The sequence below is a fragment of the Labrus bergylta genome, chromosome 11 (genome assembly GCF_963930695.1).
Source record: "Labrus bergylta chromosome 11, fLabBer1.1, whole genome shotgun sequence".
Lineage (NCBI taxonomy): Eukaryota > Metazoa > Chordata > Actinopteri > Labriformes > Labridae > Labrus > Labrus bergylta.
This window is the reverse complement of record NC_089205.1, coordinates 22,062,183-22,082,684: the sequence shown is the minus strand read 5'-3', so window position 1 is coordinate 22,082,684 and position 20,502 is coordinate 22,062,183. Positions and strand designations below refer to the sequence as shown.

Genomic DNA, 20,502 nt, shown 5'->3' with positions numbered 1-20,502 from the left:
TAGTATTGCAGTGAAAAGGCAACTGACCATGTATTTGTTGTTTATTTAATAAAACATTTGATTGACACTTTATTTGGTTGTAAAATAATTGAGATCTTACGGCCACGTGGCCATGACTCAACAAAAATAGAAGTTTAATGTTGGCATTAGAAATTTCCAAAAGGCTCCAAAATTAAGAGATCTCAAGTTTAGTTTAGTTTCTGGATTATTTTAGCTGTGGCAACCTGTTACAGGACCAAGCCCTTCATCATCCATATACCTTTAATAAACTGGTAGGTAAATCATTTTCACCTTCAGTAATTAGTTAAAATAATCTACATTATTACTTTTTTTTGTGTTGGGATGTCAATATGTTTTCATTTCGCTATGAAGGTTGGCATTTTTATGGCTTAATGTGGAGAAACTCATTTTCTGAGCCAGCCTCAAGTGGCCACTTGGAGAGGGAACTGCAGTTTTGGCACTTCCTTTTCTTTATCTCTGCCGTGCAGGTTGCCACCTATGTGTATCTGTAAAGGGTTTTTCTTGAGGGCGTTGCAGCTCTCTGGAAGGAGTCAACAAGTGTGCAGGAGAGGCTGGACTTGTAGTCAGCACCCAGCCTTCTCTCTCTCAGCTCACCGTCGGCCGCTCGACCTGCTGCCGGCTGTTTTTAGTTTCTCTGAGTCTATATGGGAGGAGGCCAACTGTTGCTTTTCTTATTTCTTCTCAGTTTAAATTGACATGACAGTTTGCTGCTTTTTAATGGCGACGACAGGAATTAGCTTTCGCATGACTGACTTTTCCATACCTGACACTTGACGTTGGCGGTAGCCCACCTGGACTCGCCATGAGGGGACGTGTTTTTAGAATATTTAACTTGTATGAGTAGCAGCAGCCAGCGGACAAGGTACTGAAGCGGTTCTCTGTTGTTGAGTCGAAGTTCATTTGTGGATAAAACATTCATCATGGTTGGTGTGAAGAGCGCAGATTTGGCCCCTACAGTCGCTGTCAAGGTCTTTTCAGCTGGAGCAGCTGGCTGTGTGGCCGACCTGGTCACTTTCCCCCTGGACACAGCCAAAGTCAGACTGCAGGTGAGGATCAGTAACTTCACAGAGAGGCAGAGCTGCCAGGCAGAACTCTGACATGTCACTGGGACTAGACCTAAAACATTTGTAATTTCCTATTTCTAGCTCTTCTTAATCATTCCTTCTTCAACATTACATCCCAGTAGACGTTTTTTTTCTCTCAAAGATAAGGCAGGTGTAAGTTTAATGATTCAGTTAAATCAGCTTCAAAAGAAAACTCACCATGAGTATTTTACATCATCAGAAAACAAACATCTCTGATTTATAAAACCTCTAAATTCATTCAAAACAACACACTTTGTGTGGTCGATGGTTATTAGTGCTAAGGAGAAATATTTAAACACTAGTCCATGTAGCTCTATGTCAAACCAGGGTTGTAACATTTATAACAAATAAAAACATAATAATTGCTTAAACTTCAAAAGAAACTGATTTGGTTGTTATAGAAACCCCAAATGCATATTTCTACCAGCACACTGTTGAGAAACTCAGTGACACATGTGTTTATTTGTGTTGCATTTTTTTCTTTTTTAGATTCAAGGTGAGTCCAAGCCTCCTTCTGGGGTCCAGAGGGCCAAATACAGAGGTGTGTTTGGTACCATCTCCACCATGGTGAAGACCGAGGGCCCGAGGAGCCTGTACAGTGGACTGGTGGCTGGACTGCAGAGGCAGATGTGTTTCGCCTCAGTCCGCGTCGGCCTGTATGACACCATGAAGCAGTTCTACACCGGGGGCTCAGACAGTATGTGCAATAATGTTCCCACAAATACTGACACAAATAAAGCGCTCAAGTCCCACTGAGGAGGTGCCGGAACCTGTAGGTAGAAATAGAATAATGACTTTCAGTTTGCTTGTTTTCCAACAGAAGCATTGGAACTTAACATTAAATAAGAAAATGGGTAAAGCAGAGGCTTTTATAAGGGAAACTAACCCTGCTGCAATTTTGTTTCAAAAATAAGTCTTAGATTATTTTTCAAAAGGATGTTACATTAAGGATGTTTTACAGTTGCAAACATAAAGACAGCTGGGGTTTACAGGGTCACCACATGTTCTTTAACATTGTTAAAACTATAGAAGAGAAAAAAGGAACATCTTTGATAGTAAAATATAATATTTAAGTGCAAAGAAAGCCTGACAGATGCTCTCCAAATGCAGAGCTGCTTTGTCCAAACTGCTCTGACATAAATCCAGCTCGGGGGGGATATAGAGCACAGGGCAGATTCCTCTGTCAGTGAACAGATCTGTGTTTACGCTGGGGGCCTTCCCTGCTCAGCATCCATCATGGCAGTGTCGTTAACTTTAAAGGTTTCATCTTTGGACATAACTCAAGTATGAAGACCAGGTTTCCACATCCAGTGTCTGTCTGCTGATAACCAGTTAAACCTGCAGCGTTAGCAAGCAGAGTTGTTTGTATTTCACTTTGCACTATATGTCTATACTGTAGAGTAAACTATTTCCTGTCTCTGTCCAGCCTGTAGTCTTACACCTTTCAACTGTGGAGTGTTGTTTATTGTTTGCCAGGACCATATGATACTGGCAGATAATTTACAAGGCCAACCTGACAGCCATATTCTTATTTTGAGTCGACTTCATTTCACTAGTTAATCGTGTAATCCTCAACAGAAGTGCAGCTCTGTGCAGTCTCTTATCACTATGTGAACTTGCTCATTGCTTCAAATTAAAACACTTCTAATATGCATTGGTTGTATCACAGATGCAGGAATTGGGGCTCGGCTGCTGGCAGGCTCCACCACTGGAGGGATGGCGGTGGCCTTCGCTCAGCCAACAGATGTAGTGAAGGTCAGGTTTCAGGCTCAGATCCGCCTGCCTGAGAGCGGCTCTGTGAAGAGGTACAACAGCACAATCCATGCCTACAAAATCATTGCCAGAGATGAGGGCTTCAAAGGGCTCTGGAAAGGTAATTTAGAAAGCTGGGAAATGTAATGACATTTTATGTCACTGCTGAGTAGGCGTTACAGTTTAAAGACTAAAAATCATTAAAGGTCTCTAGATGGTTGGCTTTGGAAGTATAAGTCATTGGCCGTGTCTTATATTTACTGCTGTTTTATCAAAAGTCGTAAACTTGAAAAATATCCAGTCTTAAAATGGAAGGGATATAGAACTGCGCATGTGAAGAAGTAGTTTGTTTTCCTAAATTAGTCAACTGAAAAAATGGCCTCGAGTGATGTCACTCAGGGCAATTGAAGTCTGTTGAAGTTTGAAACTAGACGTTTAAATTTAAAAAAGAAATCTGGAGATATGGAGGTAGAAATGAACTTACCAGACACATGTTGTCTTCTTCTTATTAGTGACATACTGTAAGACCACGTTAGCTTCTACTATCAAAGCACATAAAAGGATTGACAGCTATGATTGCTAGTGGTTGCATTGAATTGTGGGCAATGTAGGCAATAGGTTTTGGCAAAGAAGAAGAAATAAATGATGATATTTCTGACTGTACATGGTCTTTTGTTATTCTAAAAAGTTCTGTTTTTTCTTGTGCTAGATTTATGGAATATCCTTTTATAGTTCCTCAGGTTTGATCGTATTATTTTAAATGATTGAAACGTCCTTTCAGGTTGCCTGCCAAACATCACTCGTAATGCCATCGTAAACTGCTCTGAGCTGGTGACCTATGACATCATTAAAGAGCAAATCCTGAAGTCCAACCTGATGACAGGCAAGTGTAAACATTTCACTCTTAGTCAACACAGTGTTTTCCGAGGCCCTTAATAACTGAGTCAGTATTTCTTTTTGGGCAGACAACATGCCGTGTCACTTCATGGCCGCCTTCGCAGCAGGTTTCTGCACCACCATCGTAGCATCTCCAGTGGATGTGGTGAAAACCCGCTTCATGAATTCAAGGCCTGGGCAGTACAGCGGTGCTTTGAATTGTGCCTTTACCATGCTGATTAATGAGGGACCCACAGCGTTCTATAAGGGGTATGTTGTGTTGCTATCAAAAGTAAACATAAACACAAAAATCAAAAGTTAAACAAAGCAAAAAGTCGGGGGAAAATGCAATTTTTCCTGATTTACTGTGTTCCCTTTTTTAGATTTATTCCATCGTTTCTCCGTCTGGGCTCCTGGAACATCGTCATGTTTGTGAGCTTCGAGCAGATTAAGAGAGCTGTGATGAGATGTCAGCAGTCCTGGGACTCTCCGCTCTGACCTGTCTGACAGCTGCTTTGGCACTGGAGTGGTGTAACTGGTGTGTCAAATACAGGACAGACATCGTCACACAGCACGTGCCTCACAGGGACAGTAATGACTGCTGCTGGTACAGACCTGTTTTTTTCTCAGGGTTAAAACTGAATGTTTTGTTGAAAGTGAAATTTTATTTTTCTCATGAATACTGCATGTGAAAAATTTATACTTGTATGTGAATTCTTGAGATGCAATTAATGTGTATTTTCATTATGGATCAACAGCTTGTTAAATGCACAGTATGTAAATTCCGTCTCAGGTGGCTCTCAATCAAAACAATAACAAAAGATGACGTTGAGGTTTGAGGGGGCTGCTCCACCCCCCACCCCCGATGAAAACGAACTCTGAATTGACCATAGTCCAGACGAACGGGTGAAAACAGACCTTAGGAAGATAATATGTTTACTGACGAGCTTATGTATCCAGATACGGTGTACATGACGTTTATATCCCACTAGCACATCCAGCAACAGTACAGCAGCTGTTAGCTTCAGTCTTTGACGTAACATCCGGTGTTTCCACAGCAACGCGACAAAATACGTCCCTTTACAACTCTAAGATTTCTCATAGGTTGAGTCCATTTGTAACTAATTTAGATTTTTTTGTGTAATAATTCTTCATATTGTATCTTTTATTTATATAAGTTATAAAATAAACCCAATATTATGATTATTATTTTAAAACTGTTTATTAGTCTTGAATGAATACTGATGCCTTGTAATGATCTTGAAAAGAATACCAGCCCAAGAGCAAATAAAGATGACTCTGACTTATGTTTGTTTTATTGCCTGTCACCTGTTTGCTTCAGATCAGTGATTTACTCTCTCCATACAAACATTTTCCCGACTATGTAAATATTAAATAACCGTCACACATGACAAGAAAAGCAGAAAAATATCACAACTGCATTTCTGGAACAGGAAAATGTTGGGCAGTTTTGCTTTGCTCATTTCCAGTCAACGATCTATACGTTAAATAACTAAATGTAAAGTTTGGGATGCAAATCAACACCTGTACACATAATGAACATACACATCTTTTAAAATTATTAGATATAAATACTGGAAAGTATTTGGGAAATTGTGTAATATGCAATGATGTGTGCATCTGTTAATAACCTAATAAAAACAGGATACTTGGACAATACCTACACAACATCATCTAATAATAAAATATCTTTTGAATGGAATAAACAAAGAAATGACCCCCCCCCCCCCCCCCACACACTCACACACATACATCATGACACACACACATGTAAAAAGAAATGTAGCAGCCTCGACCCTCATTCGAACCCACCAAGATGTTCATGTATGGAGGCTGTCATAGATACTTTACTATATAATCTCCTTTACGTGTGTCCGTTCAAGGAAACAATGTGAAGATAAAACATTCCTGAACCATGTCTCCATACCGACAGTCTGTGAAAATAACAGCTATAACAGCTTTAAATTGAATAAAAGACTCAGTTTTAGTATGCGTTGACATATTTTTTGAAATACTGCAAAAATGATTGTTATCTTTTGGGAGCCATTTGAAATGGAAACCCTGTTCTCAGGAGCTCATCTCTTCATGTTTTTGTTTAGAAAAAAAACAAAAAAACAGGGTCTCTGAGGTAAATGAGTTGGAAAAAGTGAAACACAAAGGATCAGCGGACTGACAAGGAAACTGCCCAGTTGGAGTCTTGTAAGTTAAAAGGAGTGTCTGACAAAGATAATAATCAAAAGATTTTGAACTTGCTCCACCTCGCTAATCATCCCAGTGATGGTTGAACTGGTTTGGCAAACTGTACCAAACTGTTAAAGATACATCAATTACATAGAAGCATGATTCCTTTTGTGTGATCAGCTGTTTAAAATGGGTGTTGTTTGTCACCACAGTCATCCAATAGGACCAATTTCCTCCCTTTCAGATGTGTTCAGTGCTGCTGCTACAATCTTACGGTATGACAGATATCTTGAGGTGTATTTATTTCTGTGATATTCTAAATAGAAAAAACATAAAACTCAGATCAACATGCGATACATTAATTCATTAATAACAGAATTGGTGTGTGATGCTCAATAAATGATAGAAAAGTGTAGCTGTGCAACTATAGCATATTTCTCACCTGGAGATTATTTCATTGCTATATTTTAAAAAAAGAATGCTCATCTCAGTTCCCCAGAGTCCAGAGTGATGCCTTCAAATAACTTCTTATGTTGAACCACAGAACAAAAACAAAATATTCTTCATTTAGTATCAAAAATGACAAAGAAAAGAGCAAATCCTGTTTTTAAAAAAAGTTGGTAAAAGTGAATGTGACACTTCTGATTGATTAGTGAATGTATTTAATGGTTGTCATAAAAGTTTGCAATGAATTAATTGATGCAGTTGTGTTACAAATAACGACTGGCTAATTTACCTCAAGAGGCTTTGGATCAGGAAAGTCTTTTAAAAAGAAATAAACATATTTTAGTAGGTTTTACTCATCCATTGCCTTAAATTATTAGTACTCATTTAGGAAGCACATCTGATAGTTACAAAGAGTATGAGGGCAGAATTCATTATATAGCTCCAGCCCTTACAGCTGCAACATGTGTTTTAATATGAGGTTATGTATCTGTGCTTGTATATTCAATGTGTCGCACCTTGTGTTGTTGTTTTTTTTTTATCACTGCTGCTGCAGATCCAATTTCCCCCCAGGGACAATCTATAAGTCTTAGGTCATAAACTATTCAGACTTGAAAAAAGCTTTTATTGAACAGTTTTATGTGATTCTGTACGAATCATTACATGAATATCTATTCACTCATCATGTAATGATTCATCCAGAAACCTGGAGCTGCTTTATACCATACATTGTCTCTACCCAGTTCTCTTCCAATACAAGAGCTTAAATTTAGTGTTTATACAAATAAATGTTTATTAACTGTGTATCACTATCGTTTCTATGATTTAGTAAAACAAAAATTGGCTACATAACCATATGCTATGCACAAGTATGTCAAAAATGACGAGGTGGGGTTGTTTGTCTTTGTACTTATAAATTGCTATCATTTATTCCTGGTAGCCTATTCATCAAAAAACATGTTTATGATATCATCCCATTGAATATTTTCACTTACATTTTCTACGTTTGAATAAATAGTGTTTTTTGTATTACCACACCGAGCTTCCATAACTGGGTCAAAATGACCCGCATGCATTTCCTATTGAATATCTTGGGAACCTTTAATTCTTATAAAACTGTGACTGCCAGGGACACATTTATTTTTATTTATTTATTGTCGACCACGAAGACTGGAAGGCTCACCTCTCAGGTCAGTCTGCAAGGCCGGGTACGTGTAAGTTTTTACTTCATTTTACCTCTGAAAGTATTTGATATAATTAAACATTATAACATTTGTGTGTGTGCATAATATCAACAGTAATTGTGTCCAAAAGTATAGGCCTACGTAGGCTATATGAGGTAGTTAACACTATCTAGTTAACTAAGCTAGCTAAGAATATGTGTGCCATCCTTACAGTCTATGGTGCCATCATACATTTATTGTGTAAATAAATACGTGTTATCATGTATCAATGAACTGGCTTATTCAAAAGAAGTTTAGATTACTGTATGTATTGTGTGTGCATTTAATATATATTGTTAATTGTCAATCCAGTGTCATGGCCTTAATATTTTCAGTCTATGGTCATGGCTACTAGGAGGCATTGAAGGTATTTGAAAAAGATACAAAGTTGCAAACTACATTATGTCACAAATGAATAATTAAAATTGAACCAAAACTTTTTTTTTAAGCATTCAATTTAAATTTTTGATATCAGGCAGTTTTGGTAACTGACACTTGACAGTAAATCACAGTTAAGTTAAGGCATTGATACTAAAATATATTTCACCAAGTACTCTAGTTGTTATTTCAACAAGATGGTGCATCAAAGTTTTCCAGTTGCTTGTACTTACTTACTTACTTACTTATTTATTTATTTATTTATTTATTTATTTGTTTGTTTGTTTGTTAGGGACAGTGAATATGAACAATTACAGCGATAAAAATGCCAGATTATAGCAGAAGTGCTAGTTTCCATCTGTTGTCCCTAGGCAGGTAACAGAGAAAGACAAATTACAAATAAAATACAAATTCAAAGGCACAAGTGACACAAGACAATAATAGAGGTTAAAGGTTAAAGGTGGTCACAGACTTGGTTTTCTTTTATCCACTGTTTGAGGTGTGTTTTGAATAGTTGCATATGTTTGTGAGTCTCTTATTGTGAGTGGGAGAATATTCCAATATTTAGTTCCTTTGACTGACAGAACAGTTTGTCTGAATGTAGTGCGTCTGTGTGGGACCTCACAGTCTCCTCGGGCTGTGGCCCCGGTGCCGATCCCACTGGCAGACTTCAGCTTTATAAAGTCCTTCGAAAGGAGGAGGAGCAAGTCCGTGCAAAATGTTATACATAAAACATGCATTTTTAAAATGAACCAAATTATGAAAATTTAGGAAATTATGTTTATCTAAAACAGTGCAACAACTAAACTGAGGTTTCAAACTTTCAAAGTAAGAGTGACTTTTGCCAATATTTGAGCTGAAAGCAGCTTTTTCTCTGCAGCATCTGAACCTGCAAGTACAACAGGTAGGTCAAGAGGCGCCACCCTCAGGCTACTGATTGAAACCACATCCAACACTCAAACTGGCTGTTTCATAATGCCTGCCAGGAGATAGAACTACAGATGAATACTGACATGTAGGTGTGTTTAAAGGATTGGACTGCCATCAAGCATGTGAAACAGAAATGTTCCTGACCCATATGAAAGGACATTTTCACCTCTGCTGAGGCCAGAGCAAACTTTTGTTTTAGGACACCTCCAAAACCATCAAAAATACAATAGACATTTACAATGTAAAATCTTACAAACACAACAAAAATATGACCAAAAATATATATCTATATATACAAAATAACAACTCTGAATATTGATGTTCAGAAAAAAAGAATCGAGGAGACATTTCAAAATAATTTGTACATTAAAAAGTCCTTCAACTTTTAGTGAAATATTAAAGAATCTTCAGGTTATTTTATTGTAAATGATGTATTTTTAAAAAAAATTGTATGCTATATATCTGAATAACAAGCAAGATACAGTACATTAAATGAAAAGAGAAAGCATATAGTTTTATTACATAAAAACAAAGTGTATGTTATCTATAATGTGTTATTATTACCAAACACTAGTGAGGTCACTCTGTGTGTTTTTTCCCCAGATTGTGTTTGTCATGATGTCCAGCTCTGTCTGACCAGAGTGCAGCTGCCACCACAACCTGCCCTGCAGATCACCACTGCACTGCTGGCCTCCCTCAGAATAACCGGGCTATATGTGGCCTGAGCTAATCCTTAAAGATGAGCACTGCAGAGCTCCCTCCCTGCCTGTCAGTGAAAGTCCTGCACTGAGACACAAAGGACTTTCCATCCTTCGGAGCAGCAGGACAACATGCGGATGACCATGAGCAGCCCTCAACACAGCAGGACACCTCCACTATGTGAGTACAAAAACAAAACAACACATTTTACCTTGAAGTGATCTTTATTTTACAAGTGTCAGATTTTAAAAGGGATTCAGAATGTTTTAGGATTTTTCAGTATTACTTTGGTTTTTATTCAGCATAAACAAGTGTTAAACCTTTACATGTTTCAAAGGGAGCACATGTGTTTTAAAAGATGTATACATACTGTATCAGTCCAGTGTGTTGTGTAAGTGTTCTAAACCTAATTAACTAGCCTATTAAAGCTTTCCACCTCGTTACATAAGAAGCTTTTCAGTTCTTTGGCTTGTATTTTGAGCAATGAGTTGTCTCTTATTTGCTGCCAGACTGTTGTCAGAGGTGAAATTTCTCATTTCCTGTGTTTGTATTTATTCTTCTGAGTCTTCTGCCATCTGTTAGACGAATCTGAGCACAAGAAATAAGAAATCTGTTTTCAGGTTCTAAGCCCCCAGTTTAAGTGCTCAGCCATTCAAACATTATGTAATGATAAAGAACACAACACAAACAGTTCCTGTTTAGGTTTCAAACAAGTGAATACTTCCAATACTAAGAAAGATCGAAGTGACAGAGCAGCAAACAAAGCAGTTAGGACTAAGGGCCAAAACTCATAATTCATTAAAGACACCAGACTGATGGTGTTTACTCTAAAGAGCTTCTGCGTCAACTTCAAGTGTACAGAGAAGACAAATTGAACACAGTATATGAAGTTATGATTTAATGAATGGATTTCTGGGCTCGGTATTCGTACTTATGTATGGGTTAAATGAAGGACAATAAAGAATATCCTACCTCTTCTGTTTTTTTACGTTTCTCAACATCATCCTTGATTTATCTATACTCGGCGATGCCAAAAACTTCCATTAGAGCATCATTCCTTCCTATGAATGCCACTTTATTTTGAAGGGCTCTCAGCGTTAATGTGTTAATCGCGATGCAATGAAGGTAATCGCATGCTGTTTTTGTCTCTTTTGGCACACCGTAGTTAAGCCCTCGCAGCATGTTCCTGAACCTGCATGATAGAAAATAAAGACAGCGCTGCACATTTCAATGTCTCTTTTCTCTTTAAAGAAAACTCCCAGACAACGTTAACAAGTCGAAAGTAATTTAAACCTAATGACATCAAACATTTCACTTTTTTTTTAACCGCGTAGCAAGTTCCTTTTTCTGTGGTTAAGTTAATGCCATCATTCTTTTTTAAAAATCCTTATATTCTTTCAAAATAAAAGCAGGTATTTATCAAAACAGGCAGAGAAGTACTTTAAGCTTACAACAGTACATATTAAAGATTAAAAGCATCACAAATGCAAAATTTGGAATGCAAAATAATGGAATTTTACAACAAAATGTACTGTCAAAGTTTAGCGATTAATACAAATAAAATTGTCAACAGTCCAATTTTAAAAAAAAATGTATTCATACAATCATTTATCAAGGCTTTAAAATCGAGTTTGCCTCACCTGCAACGATTTGGAAATGCAGAGGAAATAATCAGTTAAACAACTGCACTCCTGGTTTTGAGATCACAGTTTGAAATATTCAGGGGTACTGAGAGTATTGTTTGGCTCTTTGTCGCATGGCATTCCCCACTCTCTCTCTCTCTCTCTCCTTTGTTTCCTATCTATCCACTGTCCTTTCGCTCAATAAAGGTGGGAAAAAGCCCAAAAAGTAATCTCAAAAAAAGATCTAAATATTCATCATGAGCCATATAGTGCCAACCAACTTTGTTCGCTGAATGGCAGAATGATAATCTGTCTAGTGGTCTGAGAGTAGAAGCAGCAGATTGTCTGATCATAATCTAACTCATCAAAAGACGGATTCAGCAAAACTTATCCTACTATTCAAAATGAGGCTGGATCTGTTTCTGTGCAAATCTCAGTTTGACCTCAGCTTTTGGATGATATTTCTAATTTGATGTTAAATGTTGACGATTCAAGAAAAATAAGAAGAATTTAAAACTCCACATTCTCAAGGTCAATGTCTTTGAACTAAACATTTTGACAAGCTTCTTTTTAGACACTCCTAAATAAAAGCTCTTTTTCGAAGCTTTGTTGTTTAATTAAACTTGTGTCTGATTTTCTGTTTTAGTGTAATGCTGAATCATCGTTTCCTGCTTATACCAAGATAAAAAGTTTTGCTGTGTGTGCATCAGATCCATCCACCATGAGCGCCTACACCGCCTGCAGGGCCAGGCTGAACTCCGGCAACAATACTGAGCTGATCACAAAGCACAATAAGGATCTGATCTCAGAACACAATAATGAGCTGGACTCAGAGCACAATAACGGGCTGGACCTGGAGCACATGAACGGGCTGGATTTGGACCACAATAATGGGCTGGACTCGGAGCATAACTGTGATCTGGCCGACCTGGTGGCCGCCATGAATGTGGCTGCTAAATGTGTGACCCCGCCTAATGGCTATAGGCCCAGCAGTGTTCAGAGAGCTCGATTCTCAGACAGGAAGATGTCACTGCAGGAGAAGGGGAGCCGCATGGCCCGACAGCCCACCATCGAGACCAAACGTGTGTCCATCACAGGCGGCGATGTGAGTTTGACTCAGTTTGAGGTCATTCAAAACATCCATAATATGATTCTTTACTGATCACAGTTTCTGTCCATTGTCTGCAGGATTGCGTCCAGCTCAACCAGTACAAGTTGAACAAAGAGATTGGAAAGGTAATTCATCAAAACTGCTCATATGAGAAGCTGAAACAGAAGTGATGTGTATGCTTTATAAGGCTCTTTGTTGTTTTTTACACCCCAGGGTTCATATGGAGTGGTAAGACTGGCTTACAGTGAAGATTCTGAGCAGTACTACGTAAGTTAAAACCTATAAATTATGCATCTGTGGTCTATTGTTTTGCACTTCTGTTTGGCTTTTACTAACATTTGCTATATCTGGTGAATTCAGGCGATGAAAGTTGTTTCAAAGAAGAAGCTGATGAGGCAGAGTGGATTCTTGCGTGAGTGAAGAGCTCTGTTTTGCCAAGTTATAATGTATAACGAGTATCAAATGTTCCTGTGCTGTTTCTTGTGATGTGTTGTTTTCCATGTGTATGTTGTGTTTAATTTCAGGCCGCCCCTCTCACCAAGGAGCAACCTTTCCACAGGACCCTTACACCAAAGCCATGTTGCCTCTGGAGAAAGCTTACAAGGAGATCGCCATCCTAAAGAAACTGGACCATCATAACGTTGTCAAACTGGTAGAGGTCAGTCACTGACTCAGTCCTGCAGCATGTGATGTCTGGAAAAATCCAGTTTTTAGTCAGTTGTAAGGCACATGGAAATAAAAGCATGGGGAATGTATCTGCTGTTGTTAGCAATACATCTAGTGATAGTATAAGAGTGACATTTTATTAGATTGAAGTTTTGAAGCTCCACTTGGAAACCCACTGTCATCAGACAAGCTCTAAGCCAAAAGAACGCAACTTGTGTTTGTGTATTTTGATGGTTTCAAGAAATGACTGGTCGTATATTTGTGCAGAACAGAAAAGTGACTTGACTTGTTTTGCAGGTTCTTGACGATCCTGATGAAGACGGACTTCATATGGGTAAGAACTCATTCATCCTTCCTCATGTACCGATAACTACATTTAGTCTTATGAAACTAAACTCTAATTATTTGCTCTCAAGCCTTCGAGTTGATGACAAAAGGGTATGTTGTGTGTCTTATCGTGTTATCAAACCGTAATCCATTGAGCATTTGGCCTGTTGGTGATTTGAAATGTGTATTTATACCTTTACCTTCCTCTTCCACCTCTCCTGTCGGACAGACCGGTGATGGAGGTGCCGACAGACGATCCTTTCACAGAGGAGCAGGCCCGCTTTTACTTCAGAGACGTCGTCCTGGGAATAGAGTACTGTAAGATTACAGAAAATAATACTTTATAATTATCTAATAGAGCCATGAATGTAACTATAACCTTTGATTATGTATGTTATGTATACATACAGTGGCTGTGAAGTATCAAACATTCTCAAATTTTCTGAAGTCAATATTACATTTTTATCAAGTGAAAGTCCAATGTTCTTTCATAAGTTTTAATATATTCAAGTGTTCATGTCTTTAATTTCTAAGTGCTTAATTTACACAAATGGACCAGGGATCCTAATTTAATGACTTTAAAGCAATTTCATTTGATCGGAAGGTAATCCATTTCTTGGTTTCTCTTGCCCAGTGCACTACCAAAAAATCATCCACAGAGACATCAAACCCTCAAACCTGCTGCTGGGAGACGATGGTCACGTCAAGCTCGCAGATTTTGGTGTGAGCAATGAGTTTGAGGGTGCAGACGCCCTCCTGTACAGCACGGCCGGGACGCCGGCCTTCATGGCCCCCGAGATGATGACCGAGTACGAGCAGAGCTTCAGCGGGAAGGTGAGGACAAAAACTTCTTCCACGCGTTAACTGTAAAATAGACTACTATAGACAATGCCTAAATGTGAGAAGTTCTGTCCAGCTTCTCATTAATGACAGCTCTGATAATGACTGTGTTTGTTTACAGGCGTTGGACGTTTGGGCCATGGGAGTCACACTGTACTGTTTCGTCTTTGGGAAGGTGAGTAAGTTCACAGCAAACTGCATAGAGAATAAAAGCAGCCAGCACCATTTTGATGATTGATTTTCTTTCGGTTCCAGTGCCCTTTTTATGACGAATACATCATCTCTCTGCACAACAAGATCAAGAACAAACCTGTGGAATATCCAGAGATGTAAGCAAACATTCGGCAGAGGAATGACATGTAGGGTGTGTGTAGCTACAGCAGGATGACAGAATTAGTTTAAAACACGGAGTCTATAGGGACAATTTAAGTGCAGGTGTTTCTCCAAAGGGCCGATGTTGTGGATTTTGCTCTTGTTCCAAAAAAACACTTTAAACTTTTTCCACAGGCCGACAATAAGCAACTACCTGAGGGATCTCATTGAAGGAATGTTGGATAAAAACCCCGGAACAAGAATCACCATCCCCCAAATGAAGGTGACTGCAAAGGACAAAGTGACTCTATTCGATTAATAAAAAAAAACTGCCATGTATTTATTTTTTTCAATCTGTGTAACTCTCCGCATAATCCTCGTGTTTCTCGGTGCGTGATGTTACAGCTCCATCCGTGGGTGACGGAGAACGGCTCCAACCCTCTTCCTCTGGAGGAGGAGCACTGCACGGCGGTGGAGGTGACTGAGGAGGAGGTGCAGAACAGCGTCAAACTCATCCCCAGGCTCTCCACTGTGGTGAGTGGCAGGACGCCTCCTCTCTCGTCTCTGTTTAACACTTCACATCACAGAAAACACTGTCCAAAAAAGCAGCAGGGTCGGTGTAGGGAGACATTTAAACAAACTCTCTTGGCATTATAGGATACCTGTTAAGTATCGAGATAACCAGAAAAATAATTTACCAGAATTGTAACAAGATTTCACATAGAAATACAAAAACATATGTAAGGCACAGGTGTGTCTTCCCCCGTAGATTTTCAGAATGAAAACATTCTTGGAACTCTCTCTCATGTCCTCTGCAGATCCTGGTAAAGTCCATGCTGAGGAAGCGCTCTTTCACTAATCCTTTTGAGAGTCAGGGCAGACGGGCGGAGAGGTCCATGTCTGCTCCTGGAGGTCTTCTTACGTAAGTAGCCTACTCTGCAAATCCTGCCTGCTCCGCTCTGACAAAGCGCCAGCTCTGCGATTAGGCCTGGAACAAAACAACAGCCAGCAGATGCTTGGATAAAAATAGATCAGTTACATACTTTATATGCAAGGTGTCTCTCTCTTATAAATATATCATATTTCTAGAATACTAACTAGCTCTATAACTGAATGATCTTCTTCTTTTTTTTGTCCTTAAATCAGTCGAACACTGAGGCTGATAACAGCATCTGTCCTGTCATTAAAGCTAAACAGATGCCCCACAGCAGCAGTAATGGCTGCACTGCTTTTATTTTCCCTTAAGAAGACAGTCCTGTCAGTTAAGGGGGGGTGGGGGGGAAGGGGCTAATTACACCTCCATGTGAAGCGATGTGGAGCTGCAGCCTCCTCCACACATGATCATGCTGCACCACCAGCTCGGCAGACTCCCACACAGAGAATCTGTGCAATCAGGCCGTCTGATCTGTGATATGTGAATGAGGAAATCTAAGACACAGAAACTGCGATGGATAAAACATGGACTTATATTTGAGCGCTGGAGTTATAAACATTGGTTAAACCGAATCCCCAATTGCAGATCTAAATTAAAAATTAAAAGTCTGAGACAACCGGCTTAAAGAAGAAGATCAAAATGTTTTAATTAGATTTGTTTGTCTAAAAGAAAGCTTCAGACAGCAGCCTAAATTAGCTTAGCTTAGCATAACAACAGACGACAGGGGGGAAACTAATAAACTAGCTGTGATCAAAGACAACAGAATCAACCTGTGCGCTTTACAGGTTAAAGCAGGCGACGACTGTTAAGATAACTGATCAACACGTTCACAGTCTAAGCTAAAACAAGCTAAGCTAAGCTAACCTAAGATAAGCGGCTAATCTGGCTGTAGCTTCATAATTACCATGAAGACTTGACAGTTTTATCAATTTTCGATCGAAGTCAGAAAAAAGCAAACTCATTCTTATCCACTATGTCTGACTGTGCCTTTAACGAGCTTCATTACAGTCAGTGTTTCTCATTGATGGTGTCCCAAATTAATCAACATCTACATCACATCTCCTTCTTGCAGTGGCTCTTGGGGCTTATTGGGGTCTTCAACTCAGCTTCATCCTTCCTTGAGGTAACTTTTTATAACAGCATATAGGCTGAGCTTCATGCGCTTCATACACAGCACAGCTCATCAGTTGTTTGTTCAGCCTTAAGAGGATTTAAAAGAGACAAGACAACACAAAGCACTCAACAACATGCTGTACCCAAAATAAATGGACACACGGTTGCTGCCGAGTGCTTACTGTTGGCTTCCCCGTCTCTCTCTTATGTCTTCTGGAGGTTTATGTGGATAAAGAGTGATCAGCTGTTCTGTGGAGGACAAGAGCACAATAATGTACTCTTTGACATTTGTAGTCCAGTGTCACCCTCGCCCTGCTCCCCATCCTCCTCCTCCTCATTTCTGAATTCATTCAGTTCCTGCAACTACATAATCGAGCATTTGTCTCCAGTAGGAAAGTCAGCAACGAGGGGAGCAGAGACGGAGAGTTGGAGGACTTGTATGAGGACGACACGTTTACAGAATGTACGGACTCCTAAACAAAGACTAGTGGAGGAGAATATGCAGGAATATTCTTTTTGTTTTCTACATTTACTTCTTTCTTTCTTTTTCAATTATCTCTCCTAATTTTGCTTTTCCTTCATGGTTTTGTGCTCAAATGCTTTTTCCTACGCTAAGGATTAGGACTGTTATAGGTCTGCAATATTGTGAATATAACTGACTGGATAGTGCATATAATGATCACAGGAAAGATTAGATTTTATTCTGGCTTCTCTGCATGTTTTCTGTTTTGTTAAAATCCAATTTACAGATGAATGTGAGCATTTACTTGGATTGTTAAAGATATGAATACGATCCCCCACCCCACCTCCCAAAAAAAAAGAAGATATTTTTACATTTTCTTACGGTGGTTGAAGAAAATAAAAGTGGTTATTTTAAACAATGGCCTTGAATGATTGCGGCATTCATTCCTTCACAGTTTAGTTGTTTGAAATCTAAAGCACTAGATGGCAACCTTGAGACATGTTTTTTTGGGGACGCCTTTATAGTTTTAGAAATGACATTAAGAATCTGCTGAAGGAACAAACTCCACATCAACATGGACTCTGGTGAAATGTTAAAAAATGCTCTCTAGCTTCATAGCGCCTCAAACATCTCTCAAAACACAGCAGACTGACTTTTTTTTAATTATTATTGTAGTAAAATCTTCACACCAGTAGAGGGCAGCATTGTGTAAAAGGTAGAGAGCCCAACCTTTAACCAGAAGGCCTTAACAAATCAATAATCAAGAGAGCAAGACACTTCAGTACAAAGGACAAGAGCAAAGCATTTTGACAAAGCATCCTAATCAACCAGGAAAGAAGTGATGACATGCATCATGATTTCACAGGATTGTGAAACACGTTGTTTTTTCACCATAACAGTGACTACAAATAAAAATGACTCTTCTGCTTGATTGTGTATCGATTGTGTTGTCATGGAGGTTTTAAGAGATAGCATAACAGTTAGCGTAGAGTTAGCATAAATATATTTTTGACATCGATAGAAAATAAAAAAGGAAACCTGATTCACAAGTGTAGGCTAGAGAAAGTTAGCAAACTTTCAACCTATCTAAATTAGCATTCATTTATATATTGTGCTGAGTTACGATGATGAATCTGCTTCAAAGTGAATGAAACAGAAAATGATTCAAATACAAATGTTATCACAAAAGTAAATCACTGTATGCCACTGAGACTGTCGCGTTAGCAACATATTAGCATATCTCAGGTTGGGTTGAATTAAGAAGAAAGGACTGTTCCCTGTTTTCAGTCTATATGCTAAGCTCAGCTAAGCCAAGCTAACAGTCTCCAGTTTCATATTTAATGTACATAAATTGATCTTTTGATCAAAATATCAGATTCCCAGTTAATGACCCACTGTTGAACACAGTGCAGCGCAATACAGGCTGCCTCACATACTACAAAAAAAACCTCAGCTTCTGTGTCTTCCAAGTAGTTAAATATTTCGTTTTTATAACATTAATACAGTACTAATACTTAAAACTAGAGTCACCTCATCCCACATTGTTAATCTATTAATTTATTTGTCTTCAGTTGTGTTGTTGCTTTTTGTTTACTCTTGAAAAATTACCTATAATTGAGGATTGATATCAAACTACTGTTATTACCTGTTCAGCTGGTGACAGGTTGTATGGAAGCTGCAGTAGTTCAATCACAAATAAACATCCTATATCCTCGTGTGGCCTCTAATACAACATGGTAAAAATAGTTTGGCTTTTCGAAACTGATTGAACCTATTTTAGCTTTTGTACATTTTCTGAGCTGGCTCCTCTGTGAACGTGCTACAACATGAAAAAAGCAGCTCTTAACCCTCTGCAGGCTAAAATGGTTCATGAGGCCATTTGTATTCCTGCAGTCAGCCCGTTTTTCTGCCGTTATGAGAAGACCAAAGAGGAGTGTTTCTGAGCAAAGATTTCTCTGGAAACTGTTGCCATGCAACAGCACAATACTGCGCTCATACAGAGGAGAAACTTCACTGTGTGACTGCTCTTTTTCCTCAGCTCACTGCCCGATAGCAATGCAATGTTTAAGTCTATTCCATTCTACCATATTTCTTATGTATGTTTAAATACAAATTATAGGTCTTCATGTTTGGGTATTGACTGTGGTGTCATTGTTGGAAGGGCTAGGAAACTTTGCTTTATTGTCTGGTTCCACACCCAGACTACTTTCAGTTTCCACATCCAGAGCCAGCAGCAGATACTTAACTCAACAACTGACCCTTGGTTCTCAGTGTTCACCCTCTATGCCTGTCACCATGCCATGTTTCACCCCTTCAGCCTCACCCGGCATCACATTTAACACCAACATAACTCTCTCCTCTCTCACTTGGCCTCCTGTCAACTGAACTGTACATCCCCTCAAGGCTGCAAAGTGGAGGAAAGGTTTTTTATTTCTCCTCCGTCTTCCCTGCACAGTTGGGAATCCCCCGTGCCCACATACATAATGAGTCACTCGCTCAGACATCAGGCAGACCCATAAACACTGGAAGGTGTAATTTGTCAAGCAGTTGGCACCTGAAGAGCTGACTGTAAAACAAAGCATGACTGGGCAGACGCTGTCAAAAAAAGGTAAAATAAAACACTAACGACTCACACTGAGCAATAGATTACAGGAGTGAATATGAAAGAACAGGTAATGCTCAGAACCTGTTACTTATGACATGCAGAAGTCCTTCAGTAGTAGTACCTTTACGTAAGTCTTATACTTAAGTCTTTTTATAAACTGTAGCTACTTATTATTTTAGTTTTCCCCATGTTTTTTATATTCTTCTTCATACAACTATGTTTTTTTTTAAATTTGAAATACAAAGTATTTGTTTCAGCTCTGCCTTTAGCTGCAACATTAAACTAACACTTTTTGCATTACTAATACACAATCCGTTCAAACAATATATTATTCTTAAATATGTCATTCTGCAGTAGGAGTTTTTTTTTGGCACTTTGGTATATTTTTATGCTAATACTTTTTTACTGTTTAGAAAATCTAATTTGAATGCATCATTTTCGCCTATCAAAGAATATTTTTAAAGTTATAACAACGCTAAGTTGACTTCAGCTACTGATCTGAATGCTTCTTTGGCAACAGAATCCACAATATCATTATTCTTAAGACCAAAACTAAGTCAATGGCAGTTATATATCAAATTGAAAGAGCCCGCCTTTGGTAGGAGTTAAGACCTCCCAAATAGTTGACACATAAACTGTGCAGATTCACACCACAGCCTGCTAGACGACTGAAGTAATTTCATTCTCACTTGAAAAGCATGATGTTACGACCCTGGCTCATGTGGGAAAAGGGAAGTAACATAAAAACCAGATGGTGATGGTAAATTCAAGTTACTGGTTACAAAAGAAGTAAAATTGTGACACAATACAAGAAGGTGAGTCAAATTGAAAGGACCAACGAGTTCTGCTCAAATAAATAACAAAGTAAAACAGAAGGACTCTAAAGTGTTTTAAAAACT

At 38.7% G+C, this 20,502-nt stretch overlaps 2 protein-coding genes across 3 annotated transcripts; both read left to right on the top strand.

The window, feature by feature from the left end:
- The first annotated feature begins 571 nt into the window (after nucleotides 1-571).
- LOC109996779 (mitochondrial uncoupling protein 2) lies at nucleotides 572-5,041 on the top strand. Its single transcript, XM_020651067.3, has 6 exons — nucleotides 572-1,067; nucleotides 1,596-1,803; nucleotides 2,776-2,979; nucleotides 3,640-3,741; nucleotides 3,824-4,004; nucleotides 4,118-5,041. Exons 1-6 carry the CDS (start codon nucleotides 942-944, stop codon nucleotides 4,230-4,232), a joined length of 936 nt encoding a protein of 311 aa, XP_020506723.2. The 5' UTR covers nucleotides 572-941; the 3' UTR covers nucleotides 4,233-5,041.
- Nucleotides 5,042-9,505: 4,464 nt separating this feature from the next.
- On the top strand, nucleotides 9,506-17,657 carry camkk1b (calcium/calmodulin-dependent protein kinase kinase 1, alpha b). Of its 2 annotated transcripts, none has more exons than XM_065960721.1 (17): nucleotides 9,506-9,790; nucleotides 11,943-12,337; nucleotides 12,421-12,468; nucleotides 12,557-12,610; nucleotides 12,704-12,755; nucleotides 12,868-13,001; nucleotides 13,307-13,343; nucleotides 13,426-13,447; nucleotides 13,566-13,654; nucleotides 13,971-14,170; nucleotides 14,298-14,351; nucleotides 14,432-14,505; nucleotides 14,684-14,771; nucleotides 14,894-15,022; nucleotides 15,307-15,410; nucleotides 16,495-16,545; nucleotides 16,928-17,657. In XM_065960721.1, exons 1-17 carry the CDS (start codon nucleotides 9,742-9,744, stop codon nucleotides 17,010-17,012), a joined length of 1,665 nt encoding a protein of 554 aa, XP_065816793.1. In that variant the 5' UTR covers nucleotides 9,506-9,741; the 3' UTR covers nucleotides 17,013-17,657. The 2 variants fall into 2 exon arrangements, with proteins under 2 accessions (XP_065816793.1, XP_020506728.2); XM_020651072.2 differs by having other exon boundaries at nucleotides 9,511-9,790; nucleotides 16,925-17,657.
- The last annotated feature ends 2,845 nt before the right edge of the window (nucleotides 17,658-20,502 follow it).